The sequence below is a fragment of the Octopus bimaculoides genome, chromosome 2 (assembly GCF_046866305.1).
Source record: "Octopus bimaculoides isolate indiv1 chromosome 2, ASM4686630v1, whole genome shotgun sequence".
Taxonomy (NCBI): Eukaryota; Metazoa; Mollusca; class Cephalopoda; order Octopoda; family Octopodidae; genus Octopus; species Octopus bimaculoides.
In genome coordinates, this window is record NC_142929.1 from 117,037,658 (window position 1) to 117,051,462 (window position 13,805).

Genomic DNA, 13,805 nt, shown 5'->3' on the forward strand with positions numbered 1-13,805 from the left:
TCTCTCTGACTCATGCGAGCATGGAAAAATGGACATTAAAATGATGGTGATGTGATATCATCATCATCATCATCATCGTTTAACGTCCGCTTTCCATGCTAGCATGGGTTGGACGATTCGACTTAGGACTGGTGAAACCGGATGGCAACACCAGCCTCCAATCTGATTTGGCAGAGTTTCTACAGCTGGATGCCCTTCCTAACGCCAACCACTCAGAAAGTGTAGTGGGTGCTTTTACGTGTCACCCGCACGAAGGCCAGTCAGGTGGTACTGGCAACGGCCATGCTCAAAATGGTGTATTTTATGTGCCACCCACACAAGAGCCAGTCCAGGGGCGCTGGCAACGATCTCGCTCGAAAATCCTACGAAGGCCTGTCAAGCGGTACTGGCAACAGCCACGCTCAAAATGGTGTATTTTATATATATATGTGTGTGTGTGTGTGTGTGTGTGTGTGTGTGTGCGGTGTGTATGTGCGGTGTGTGTGTGTGTGCGGTGTGTGTGTGTGTGTGTGTGTGTGTGCGGTGTGTGTGTGTGTGTGTGTGTGTGTGGTGTGTGTGTGCAAGTATGACAGTGTGGTTAAGATGTTTGCTTCCCAGTTACATAGCTTCAAGTTCAGTGAATAGATTTGGTAGATGAAAACTGAATGAAGCATGTTGCCTATGTGTCTATATGTATGTGTGTGTATGTGATTATGTCTCCTTGTCTTGACATGATAGTTGTTAGCAAGCATCAATATCATTACAAGCAGTTTCATGTTTCTTGCCAGTCTTACATGAAAACTTATTTGGCCAAGGGAAAATATTACCTTGCTTGGAAACAGATGAAGGAAAAAGCATATGGCTACAGAAAATGTGCCTCCACAAATTCTGTCTGAACCATATATGCATAGAAAAGTGGAAGTTAAAACAATGATGATAATGATATTAAAAATGTTTTAAAACAGAGATTGGCACACACATTGTACTTTGCTATAAGGGGAATACACATGCATTGGTACAACACATTAAAAACACGAAAGTTTTTTAAATATCCTAGCATTTTCTGACTCACATCTGTAGAGTATATATGATACATCGATGTGCTAAGGCATAATGATTGAAAAAAAATGTCTGCTCTGTCTGCATCATTAGATTATTTGCATCATCTTTACCAATAGCACACATCAATTTATACCATCACTACTATCACCAGCACCAGCATCACTACCATCATCACCATCATTGCTACCAATAACAAGCATCCCATTCCACCACAACCACCACCACCACCGCTAATCAATATTACCCTCCACTACCACAGATCTGTTCTCAGTGTCCCCCACTGGTGTCATTGGTGTGAGACAAAGTCTACAGAAGAAAGCTGGAGTATACAACTTCCAGGTTATCGCATATAGTGGTATTCTGACCAGTGTTGCCAATGTAACGATTGAAGTAGTCAAAGGTATCAGTTCTCCCCCAATGTGGATAATTCCAGTGACTAATAATGAAGTTATTAATGTTCTTGAGGTAAGTACTATACTCAATGGAGTTCTCTTTTTGCTATTGGCCAATGGATAACTTTGTGACCATTATTATATAAGTATTAGCTGGCATGAAGTAGCCTTAAGTTATTCATGTAGCTTGTCGCTTTGATCTTTAGTTAAAGAAGGTTGGTCAGTGGTTGTGTGTCATACTGCTGACAATAGTGAGTTTTGTGCCTAATACTAATCAGAGTTGGTTTTATATTTAGCACTGTCTATTATCTTAAATCTAAGACTGACCATAGTTGGTCTGAAATCTAATTCTGAAAACTGCTTGTCATGTGTTTAACAATGACCATTGGTTGTCATAAACCTAATACCATCCCTTATTGGTCTTAAATCTAGCTCTAATTATAGTCAATCTTAAATTTCTCACTTATTATGACTGGTTTTAAAACTAACACTGTCAACAGCTGGTCATATGTTTAACATTGAGCATAGTTGATCTTAAAGTAAACATTACTTATAAGTGATCTTAAATCTCATACTGGCTATCATAGGACCATTGTTGGTATTGTGTCTGACACTCACTACAGGTTGATGTCTACTACTAAATAGATAAAATGTCAGATTCTTTCTCTCAAAATTCCATTTTTGTTCTGCTGTAGACATTATGTAGAACACTTCAGCAAGGTGTTTTCTATGCAATCATGTATTATTTGAAAAAAAAAATTATCATTAGCAACAAATTTTTGGGAATTCATTCATGTTAAATCCATTCTGGTGAGGTAGGCATAACATTTAAAATGGGTTCACATTGTTAGTGTTTATATCATGGGCCAAGAAAGACAGAAAGAAGTGATTAATTCAGAATTGTAATAAAACATTCACCAAATTTACAGTACTCCTACTACTTGCGACAGCAGACATTACTTATTCAATCTACTTACAGCAAGATGGATTGTGTTGGTGAGGTTTATCTATCTCAATTATGGACACTGCATAACATGGCAGTCCTGGTTTAGGACTAATGTTGCTGTAATTTAGCCCCAGGAGACATCGTCTCCAGCTGGCTATACGACATGATCTGTGTCCTTATATTTTTGAACAAGGGAATCTAGCACCCTCACTCAGCTCAAAACAATATCTGTGTATTGTGATGAAGAGAAATAACCCAGAAATCGCGATACACAGATATTGTTTTGAGCTGAGTGGGGGTGCTAGATTCCCTTGTTTGAAAATATAAGGACACAGATCGTGTTGTATAGCCACCTGGAGACGATGTCTCCCGGGGCTAAATTACAGCAACATTAGTCCTAAACCAGGACTGTCATGTTATGTTGGCAAACAATCTTTATATGCAATATGTTGTAAAATTTCTTTTGAAGAATCCTAGCTTAATGATAAATTAGATAATACTTAATTAATTTTATGGAAAAACAAACATACTTATGTACTCAGATTCACAACTCTACATTCCTAGATGAATTATTCTGTATATTGACTGATAATATACGTCCAATCTGGCTGAGAGACATAGAGTATATATATAGTTCTGATTGCACAAAGTTGAGTGAAACTCAACTTGGTTGAAATTTTGAATTTTTGATCGTTAGCCTTTATGTCTTCTCTCTTAAGGCCATGCCATAAAATTATTTTAGAGCAAGATGACTAAAAACAATTTTTTACATACAATTATTTGTAAATGTCTCAATAATTTTAAGCAGCTTTTATAAGCAATCAATATTAATATTATTCAGTGTTATTATGGTGATGAATTGTCAAAATTGACAGTACCTCATGGTATTTAAATACATCTCATCAAATTCTGCAGAGATCAACTTTGCTTTTCATTTGTCCATAGCCCTTAAAATGAAGTACCAATCAAATACTTAACCAATTTAATTGACTATACTCTTATTATAAATCTGTGATTTTGAGCCAATGTTAGATATCAATGTTTCATTATTATCTAGGATAGCAGATGGGCACTCATAATAACATTGATCAAAATACCTTGCCATTGTTAGTTATAACTTCCAATGTTCTGAATTCAAAATCTGCAGCAACCAACTGAGCCAGTCAAGGACTTAGGTTGATATAATCAACTATACTCTCTGCTGCTTGTCAAACTCTGTGGCCTAGTGCTTACGTAAAAAAATAATAAATCAATTCAAAGACTTGGGAAAATCAAGGGTACTATACTTCTTCCACTGATTAAGTTATTAAATAATTAAAAAATTAATAATCATTGTTGCAAAACTCTAGTAAATGTGTTTTTAATGTTACAGAGCCAATACAAAGGAATGTTTATCTATCAAGTGAGAGCAGAAAGTCCAGACACAGGACCAAAAGGTCGAATAAAGTACATGTTTCTTGCTAGTTCATTAACTTCCCAGTCAACCAATGAATTCTATATCAATCCTATAACAGGTGTGATTTCAGCACTCAGAATTTTTGACCGAGAAGAAAAAGACACATACACTGTAAGAAATCATTTTATATTCTAAGAGTTCTTAAGTTGTGGTGTGATGGTTGGAAATACAAGTGGAAGGGTTGTGAGTTTAAATTGAATAGTGAGCAGAGTACTATATTGTTCACTTAGAAAAATCTCTTTACATGGAATTATTTTGTCAAGACAAATGTAAAAACTATTTCTATTTTATAGTCGAGTGGTAAGTCATTGATAAGAAGCAAATTAAACTTAAAATCTACAGAAAATAGCAGTGATTTGTATAAATAAAATTTCTTTTGTGTGGAGGACTTGAATTTAATAACTTTGTAGTCCATTGCTGTTTACATCAGTAACAGCTACACATTTCTTTCCTTAATATTGCAGTTGCAGGTAGTTGCACAAGACAGTAACACTGTTCCTCAAAACTCTGAACGTCGTTTAATAATTAAGATTGTGGATGTTAATGACAATAAGCCAGAATTTCCTGTTTCTGTAAGTTGATTACTGTTATTTTTTTTATGTCTTATATAATGTCATATGTAATATGTATTTTACAAAATGCAAATTCAGTAAAAGGGAGCAGTAAGCTATAAAAGCTCAGTGACAAAACAGGTTTGTGTCACTCAAAGAATCTGTTACCATAAAGATTCTCTGTAACAGCTCATCATCTCTGGATCCTCATCATGTTACACTAAAATTCTCATCCAGATTGTGTGTGTATATTATCATATATCTAAACAACTTGTTACACAGTGCTTTTAGTTAAGTCTGTATATATTAACATCTGCGAAACTAAACCTTCTTGTGTAATTAGAGAGAAATTTCTATGAAATATCTAACATTTAACTGATTTCCATTTACAGAATGGCCGAGTTTTACCCTACAATTTCCGAGTAAAGGAAGATTCTCAACCCATTTTCTATATTGGAAGTGTTCTTGCTAAGGATAGAGACCTGAATTCTAGCGTTTATTATCAAATTCTGTGTGAGTAACTGCTTATTGCACTTCTAGCTTTATTATTACTAATAATGAGGTTTCTATCTGAAGATTTGGTGAATCACAGACAATATGACATGAAACTGAAAAAGAATAATGATATTATGACTCACATATCCATCAAATCCATACCAGCATAGAAAATAAATGTTAAATTGATGGTAAATTGATGTTTGTACTGCTACTGATGATGATAACACTGCCAATACCATCAACCCTCCTGTTGCTGCTATCAATGAATATATTAAATATGGTGATGATTATGATACCAATATATTATAGTGGAGGTGCGTGGCTTAGAGGTTAGAGTGTTGGACTAATGACCATAAAATTGTGGTTTTGATTCATGGACCTGGCATCTCATTGTGTTCTTGAGCAAAACACTTCATTTCATGTTGCTCCAGTCCACTCAGCTGGCAAAAATGAGTAATCCTGCGACAGTCTGGGTGGGAAATTTATATGTCATGAAATTGGGAAACTGGTGCTTATGAGTTGCATGACTCCATAAGGTAACTTTACCTTTACCTTCATCAATATGTTATGTATTACTATGGTCCATTCTTGACATTCTTCACAGAGACACTTGGCTAAATGTAAGCTCTTTTTAAAAGATACTCACAAATATATTTTTATATTTACATGACCCTCCTGTTTTTTTTCTTTTTATTTCTTTTTTTTTTCTGGTATGGATGCTGAAAAGACAACAATTAATATATTCATAACTTAATCCCAGGTTCTGGTGGCTAGTTTTATTGTCTCATGACCAAAAATAAGGGTACATTTGTTTTTGCTTCCAATCTATGTATAGTCATCAGTTTTATCAAACTTATCACTTGTATCAAAGTCCAGTGCCTGAACATTGCTGACCTGTGGGTTTATGTCAAACAGCTTCAGTCACATGTAAGATGGATCCAGCTATCAGCTGAATCCATAGTGAAGATTGCCCCGCTGGCCTTCTTTATCTGGGAGGGGCAGTAATTTTCATTTGTCTGGTGGCTGTAGCAAAAGAAGTAGCATGGTGGACTTGTTTGAAAGGGCTAAAGTCAGACATTTTCCTCTTAGGTCAAGGCCTCATCAACTTTTTCAAGTTCTATTTTAAAAGAAAAGTGAGGGTAGAGAGGAAAGTGTTGTCTTCTAGCAAATTTGTTGAAAGGTAGGTGGATGTCAGAAAAAATGGCCAGTATGGATGGACCAATTCTGAGAATACACCTGTAAAAAATAGGAAGGATAAAAGAAGAGCTCTTGCTCTGTTGATCAGGCACCTGTGGCTTTTATGGGTTTTTCCACAAGTAACCTTTAAAGAACCTCTCTGTATTGGGAGATTTTTACTTGTTATATTGTTTTATTGTTATCAAATGTTTACATGAATGTTTTTTTTTTTTGCAAAACCCTTTGTATATCATCTTGTGTTGTCCTTTAATGTTTTGATTTATATTAGCCCTTGTGGCCAATTAAAGAATTAATTAGTATTATTATTAAAGGCGGCAAGCTGATAGAATTGTTAGTGTGCTGGACAAAATGCTTAGCGGCATTTTGCCCATCATTATGTTCTGAGTTCAAATTCTGCCAAGGTTGACTTTGCCTTTCATCCTTTCAGGGTTAATAAATTAAGTATCAGTGAAACACTGGGGTTGATGTAATCGACTTATCCCCTCCCCAAAATGGCTGCCCCTGTGGCAAAATTTGAAACCATTATTATTATCATTAGTGAATAAAAATAAATGTATTGTTTATTTAGCATTGATGCTAAGCTACAAATTTTGAGGCGGGGTATAGATGATTAAATAAACCCCAGTATTTAACTGATCCATTTTTTTTATTGGCCCTGAAAGAATGAATGGCATAGATAATCATGGAAGAATTTGAACTCAGTATGCAAAAAACTTAAACTGAATACTGCCAGGCATTTGTCTGACACTTTGATGATTCTGCCAATACACAGTTCTTGCAGTAAAGGTTTTTTTTTAATGTTTAACCATGATGTTGCTATAACTTTTAACTGTAATATTATTACATAGCTATACTTTTGTTTTCTATTCTTTTATTTTCAGCTGGGAATTCCGAAAATATATTCAGTTTGAACCAAAATACTGGAGCCCTAGCACTGCAAAATCCAGTTGACCGTGACAATATCAGTTCTTTTTCTTTGAATATAGAGGCAATGGATAGTCTTATCAGCTATGATCTTCTAACCCCAAATCATATAAGGAGACTGGAAAGGAAGTGGGCTGATCTGAATGTAGCCCATATTAATATAGAAATTATTGATGTAAACGATGAGGTGCCAAAGTTTTCACAGACAGAGTATTATGGATGTAAGTACCAGTAATATAGCAGTAATACTTGAACTTATAAATACAAGATGGCTGAGTGGTGTTTAAGAAGACCACTCCACAGTCGGGGGAGGGGGGGGGTTCAATCCCACTGCATGATATCTTGAAAAAATGTTTATCATAGCTTCAGGTTGATGAAGTCTTGTTAGAAAAGTTGGCTAAAAAGAAACTTAGTGGAAGCCTTTTGGATGGATTTTACTAGAAATTTAAGAGTCCACTGTGTTACACTGATTCAAATTGAGAATTAGATTAAGGATATATGTGTCTGTGGCATATTCAGCCACTAAATATTTACCACAAAAAAATGACACCTTTTTAACAGCTTATGATAGCAATGATAGTTTATGATACTAATATACCAGAAATACAACCATACTTTAAATAAATCAACATTATATCAGTTTATGGCAGTCTCACATTAAGAATATTGCTTCTTGTCTGGTCAGCAAAGTAAAGCATGTTGATGTTTCGTTAGTTCTTAGAAGGCTGATTGCTCAGGAAACCCAGGTGTGTAAGCATTTTCCTTACTGAGATACAATGGTTATAAATTTTTAGCAGTTAAGCTATTTATCATATGGTCACAAGTTCAAATTTTACTGTCATCATTTCATCAGTAACCTGAAACACATAACTTCTTTTGCATCAACTCAGTTGCATGAATGACAAAAGCTGGGTCCTACCGTACAGTTAAAAAAATTATCTTACCCATGAAAGCATGAAAAACTGAGTGTAGAACAGGAAAACAAATACGAGTTGTCTATATTACTCTCCATATTTATGAACTTTTGATATTGTACATAGTTTCACTATCCTCCTCCTCCTCCTCCTCCACTTCCTCCCCCCTCTCCTCCCCATCTTCCACTTCCTCCCCTTCTCCTTCCCACCGCCCCTCCCCCGCCCCATCCCCCGCCCCTCCCCATCCTCCTGTGTTATGCTACTCATTGGGCCATTCTTGGAAGATATATCAGTTCTAATTTCAAACTACAAGACATTTTGTCTAATGCCCTACCAATTTTATCCTCCTGATATCGTTTATAAATCCTCTTTACAAGCTTCTTATTTCTAACACCTTTTCTCTGCTTATTTCAATCAGGTATTTCAGTTGATGATGGCCTCATGAGAAGCATCCTTACTGTGAAGGCCATTGATAAAGACCTTAACTCAAATGAATTAGAATACTCATTTGCCAATCTTCGAACACAAGATGGCTCAACTGTCAAGAAACAAATATTAACTATTGGGAAGAAAAATGGTATCATTCGGAACCAAGAATCAATGAATCAATATAAAGATACTGTGTTCCTCATGGATATTATAGCTAATGATACGGCAGCTAAAAATGCAAGCGACACAGCCAAAGGACTGGTGAGTTTGTCTTGTTTTTGTTTATCCCCTAGAGCAGTGGTTTTCAAACTGTGGTCCACGGACCACAGGGGGTCCGCAAGGACAAGACAGGGGGTCCGTGAACAGTAATTACTTTTTATGGGCAATTTGATTTTATATATGGTTTTTAATCGAAATCTTTTAATTGACAATAAACCTATTTGTTAAATACTGTTAAATAAACAAATGTAAAAATATATGTTATTTTAAGCAAATATTTATGTATAAATTTCATAGGCGTTTATAAGGGGGTCCCTAAGGTAAAGCCTGAAATATAAAAGGGTCCGCAAGTCAAAAAGTTTGAGAACCCAAATTGAGTAAACTTTGACCTGCATGCTTTTTGAAGCTGATTTGGCTGTTATTTCTAACAGGTCAAGCAACTATATAGGGTAGTAGTTCTCAACCTTTTTCAATATATAACACTCTGAATAAGATGTTAAAAGTATTATGCCACGTTAACAGCATTTTTTAAAGTTTTAAAGTTTTATTTTATATATCTATATATATATATCAAGTCATCCCATAAGATCTGTCCGAATTTTGAATAAAGAAAACAACTGATCACATGTTATATTTAATTGAAATTTAATCATCAGTGTACTTTCCCTGATTATCTATGACTTCCTTCCATCTATTTACAAGCTTTTTAATCCCATCAATGTAAAACTCTTTTGGTTTCAAAGCGAAGAACTCTGAAACGTCAGTTTTGATCTCCTCCTAGCTTGCGAAAGTTATGTCCCCCAAATGATTTTGTAAACTACGAAACAAAGGGTAGTCTGAAGGAGCAAGGTCAGGAGAATAAGGTGGATGAGAAATTTTTTCCCAACCAAGCTCTTCGATCTTCTGTGATGCGATCTTTGCAGTGTGGGGTTGCACATTGTCCTGATGAAATATCATTCCTTTTTGATTCACTAAAGTGGGTCTTTTTCTTCAAAGCTTGGTTCAAACGCTCTAATTGCAATCCCACCAGATAGAGAGAAGAACCTTTTTCTATGACATTCCCTTCTTGGTTGTGGTTGAGCTTTTTCCCTTTTACCAAGCCACTGTTTATGACATTTAACATTTCAATAGAAGATCCATTTTTCAAGAATGGAGAGAAGAGCAGACGTCAACTCGGGATTTCAGACAATTCATGAGACGCACATTTTCGAAGTTTAGGAACCTTTCCAAGTTGTTGAAGATGACACTGAACAGTTGTATGGTTTGAACTAAGCTTTATTGCCAATTCTGCAACTGATAATGCAGGATTTTCTTCAAGTAATGCCTCAAGGAGCTTATCATCAAACTCAACTGGACGTCCTATTCGATCTTCATCTTCAAGGCTGAAATCTCCACTTCTGAATTTTGCAAACCATCTTCTGCAAGTTCTTTCATTCAAGCATTCTTTCCCATAAACTGAGTGTATGTTTCGAGGCGCTTCGACTGCAGAGTTTCCTTTTTTTGTACTCATAAAACATTATGTGCCTTAAATGCTCTTTGGATACTTACATGTTAGAAAGGGTTTTAATCAAAGAAACTTTAATTCTAGTTTAAATGTATGCAAAACTTTAATTCTAGTTTAAATGTATGCAAATGCATAAAAATAATTTTTAATTCCATTAGACATCCTAAAATACTATTAAATTTCATTGAATTTTAAAAGCGGTAAGATCGGACAGAACTTATGGGATGACCTGATAGATGCAATTATTAAAATAAAAAAAAGAATAAAGATGAGTGCACACATAGCATTTACCTCAAAGAAATACAATGCTTTGATGCAGTGCATTAAAACATTCCAGTTTTCTAAATATCCTTGCATTTAGTGACTTATCTCAAAAACTTACAGACAATATTTTGCCCACAGATGTGTTGTAATAGTATAGAAAACATCTCATTTAAAGGCTTCCACATTTGTTGCAATAGAAGTTGTCTCATTGGCTTAAATTGCTGTTATTTTTTGTTTCTTTTGTTTTGTTCTTGTGGAAGAAGATGTGTCCATAGCCTGTTATTGCTGTTGTTGGAGCTAGTGGTAGAGTGGTTTTGGTTAGGGAATCATAGATGCAAAAGCACTACCCTTAATCTTTAGATTATTTAATACAATAATAAGAGTTAGACTAAAAAATTAGTTTAGCCAGGTATAAAACCAATTTCTGTGGAAGATGAAGCATAGGGGTTCTTCACTGCTTGATTAATTCACTACCAGCATATTATTAGTACTAATTTTACCAAACCTGGAAAAATGAAAACAAAGTTGACTGAAGTGGCATTTGAAATCTGAAAGCAGAGGAATGAAAATAAGATGGAATGTTGGTTTGCTTTAATTATGAAAGAAAACTCCCAGTAGAAGTGATAAAGTGGATGTTGAATTAAATTATTCTTGGTTTGGTGGTTGGTGTTAGGAAGGGCATCCAGTCATAGAAACCAAGCCAAAAACGAAACTTATGAATGAGATGGGGTCTCCTGACTTGTGTAGAAGAGCAATAGTGACTTATCCAATCTTTTAGACATAGAAATGTAAAAAGGGGATGATGGTGGTGATGATGATTATAGAAATGAGGTAATATAGAAATACTATGGCATACTTTAGTGTATGGTGGTGAGGTATGGTGTAGCATAGAGCTAGGAAGTGTAGTGTAAAGTTGAGTAATGTAGTGCAGTGAGGTGTAGTGTTGTTTAGTACGCTGTAATATGGTGCATTGTAGGTGTAGTGTGGTCTCAGACAACAGTGACTAGATACCATTCCATAGTGTAGTGCAGTGCAATAGTATATGTAGTAGTTCCTCCTCTTATCACCACCACAGCCAATATTACTACACCCATTATCATCATCATCATCATCATCATCATTACTGATATATTTTCTTTTCCAGATATTTGTGACAGAAAAAAGTCAAGCAGTGAAAGTAGTTGTAACTCAACCATCAACAGATGTTCACTATTTTGTACCACAAATAAAAAAGTAAGTAATCTGATCTTCTGTTACACTATATTGTAACATTGGGTGTGACATAATTTGTGATGTAGGATGGTGTGATACTGGATATTAAAATGGGTGAAACATTAGGTTTAGCATCAGTGGAGATACTGATGCAATATTGGGTGTGACACTAAGTGTTATAATAGGTGTGACACTGAATGTGACATGGGCTACGATACTGAAAGAGAAAAGAGAGAGAGACACACAAGAGGAGAGAATGAAGAGTGCGGGTAGAGAATGAAAGAAGAGGAGAAAAAAGAAATAAAGAGGGTGAAGAAGGAAAGAGATAAGAGAAAAGGAATCAGAAATGAGTAAAAAGAGTTAGAAAAGAGTGAAGCTGCTATATTTGCTGGAGAACATGTAGTGTGTTGTACAAGTATTGTTGATGTTGTTTAGATGAAGTGCAGGTAAAAACACTCAGAGCATTCGATAAATCTACTGTTATTATAAATCAGGAACTCCATTGTTCAATAGACTTGTCATTTAAAATGAAAGAGCGAAATTTTTGGCTGCTATTTTTTGCAGATTGATTGACTATATGTTTGCTGTCTGCTCAACAGAATTCCCACATAATTATCTTTCTTCCCCTCCATCTTTCCCTCCTTGTTTCCTTTCTTCCTTTTCCTCCCTTTCTTTTCTTTCTCACCCCTTCTCTCATCCATTCCCTATCATATCTTACACTTTCTACTTCATATCTTCAGTGTAGGTGGATGAACTAACATGCCAGTGTGTTCATTACTTCAGCAAACTTGTTGCTTTTAGAGACATGTAAGCTTTGACTTACTGATTTAGGATGTGTGATAAACTGAGCAGTGTTTTTGGTCATGTATATATATATATGGTCAAAAGTAATCATCATTATAAAATACATTTTCAGGGTTAGGGTTTAAAGATATGAAGAATGATTGAGTGGGACGTAGTTGGATAATTTGTACATGATTATCATAGATTTTCTTGGATCATTTCTCTTTCTTATAGATTACTTTCACAAAAGTCCGATAACAGCTACATTTGTATATCAGAAATACGAGAGCACATTCTACCCAATGGATTAATGAATACTCACTGGTAAGTTGAAGAACTATTTGTAAGGAACATAAGTTTCTGTTGTTATTTTTTGTTTAACCCTGTTCAAAAGCAATGTGCCTATCTTTATTTTTATGATAGGTCATGATTTGAGTGAGAGTTGACAGCTATTTTTGTCAAAGTGAACATATTGTTGCTTGACTCTGATCAGGTAGACTTATGCTCAAAGGTATTTCATCCATAATATTCTGTCCTTTCCTCTGGCATCGTATACTTATGACTACATTTTCCACTGTATTTTCTTTCTTAATTTCTCTTTTATGTTGTCCTGCTCATAGGGCCATTCTTGGAAGATTTCAGTTATCAGTTTTTCTTTGAGAATAGACGTTTCTAGTCTTTTGCTCTACACTTCTTCATTTCTGGAGCAAAGAGCATCATGACTGGTCCCCCATGACTTGTCTCAGTGTGTCATAGCTAACTCAAAGAGAGAGAGAGAGAGAGAGAGAGAGAGGCATTCTATTCATTCCACTTTGCTGCCTTTCTAAGATCTTATTCTACATTATCTCAGTCCACCTAACTTCCTCAGGACCAGCTACCAGATCATCTTCTGCTGGAAGAATTAATTTTCATTTCCTCTGTTGTGTTTCTAAACATTGCCTCAGCACATCTAACTATATCATGAATAGATACTAAATCATTAAGGACTGTTAACTGTGATATCCAGGGAATATATCTATTTCTCAGCTATTTAACACTGCAATAACTGGAGCTAAATAGTAAGCATGGTAAGTTCTTGGCTTTGGGTAAAAGAAAATACAGGAGGATCAATTAATTATGATTATATTTAACATTTTCCCCTCTCAGATTCACACACTTATTGCACCAGTCCTTCAGTTCTTCTATTCCCTGTAAAAGAACTCGGAAGGTTAATGATATCCTTAAAGTCAGGAACTTTTCAGCATTCCCTCGTAGGTTTATGATGATAATTATTCATACAACATGTTATTACTCTAAAAATAACCAATCATTTACTTGTTATTTATCAAGCTGTTGAGTCATACAAATCATAGACTACTTTTCATAGAAGTTAAAGCTGACCTTCTGCATAAATCAAATAGAAATTCTACAAGTCAATGATATCGACCTATTGACATTGACCCAGTGATACTGTTCTAGCAGCATTGACACTACAG

At 35.3% G+C, this 13,805-nt stretch overlaps 1 protein-coding gene across 2 annotated transcripts in view; it reads left to right on the forward strand.

Annotated features, from left to right (window-relative positions):
• Positions 1 to 13,805, forward strand: part of LOC106879350 (cadherin-87A) — a 125,124-nt gene that overhangs the window by 80,988 nt on the left and 30,331 nt on the right. For both annotated transcript variants that reach the window (XM_089347585.1, XM_089347584.1), the window contains exons 29-36: positions 1,301 to 1,506; positions 3,752 to 3,946; positions 4,300 to 4,407; positions 4,779 to 4,899; positions 6,963 to 7,226; positions 8,338 to 8,609; positions 11,480 to 11,568; positions 12,565 to 12,654. In XM_089347585.1, the coding sequence (XP_089203711.1) occupies positions 1,301 to 1,506; positions 3,752 to 3,946; positions 4,300 to 4,407; positions 4,779 to 4,899; positions 6,963 to 7,226; positions 8,338 to 8,609; positions 11,480 to 11,568; positions 12,565 to 12,654 (1,345 nt within the window). The remainder of the gene's footprint in view (positions 1 to 1,300; positions 1,507 to 3,751; positions 3,947 to 4,299; positions 4,408 to 4,778; positions 4,900 to 6,962; positions 7,227 to 8,337; positions 8,610 to 11,479; positions 11,569 to 12,564; positions 12,655 to 13,805) is intronic.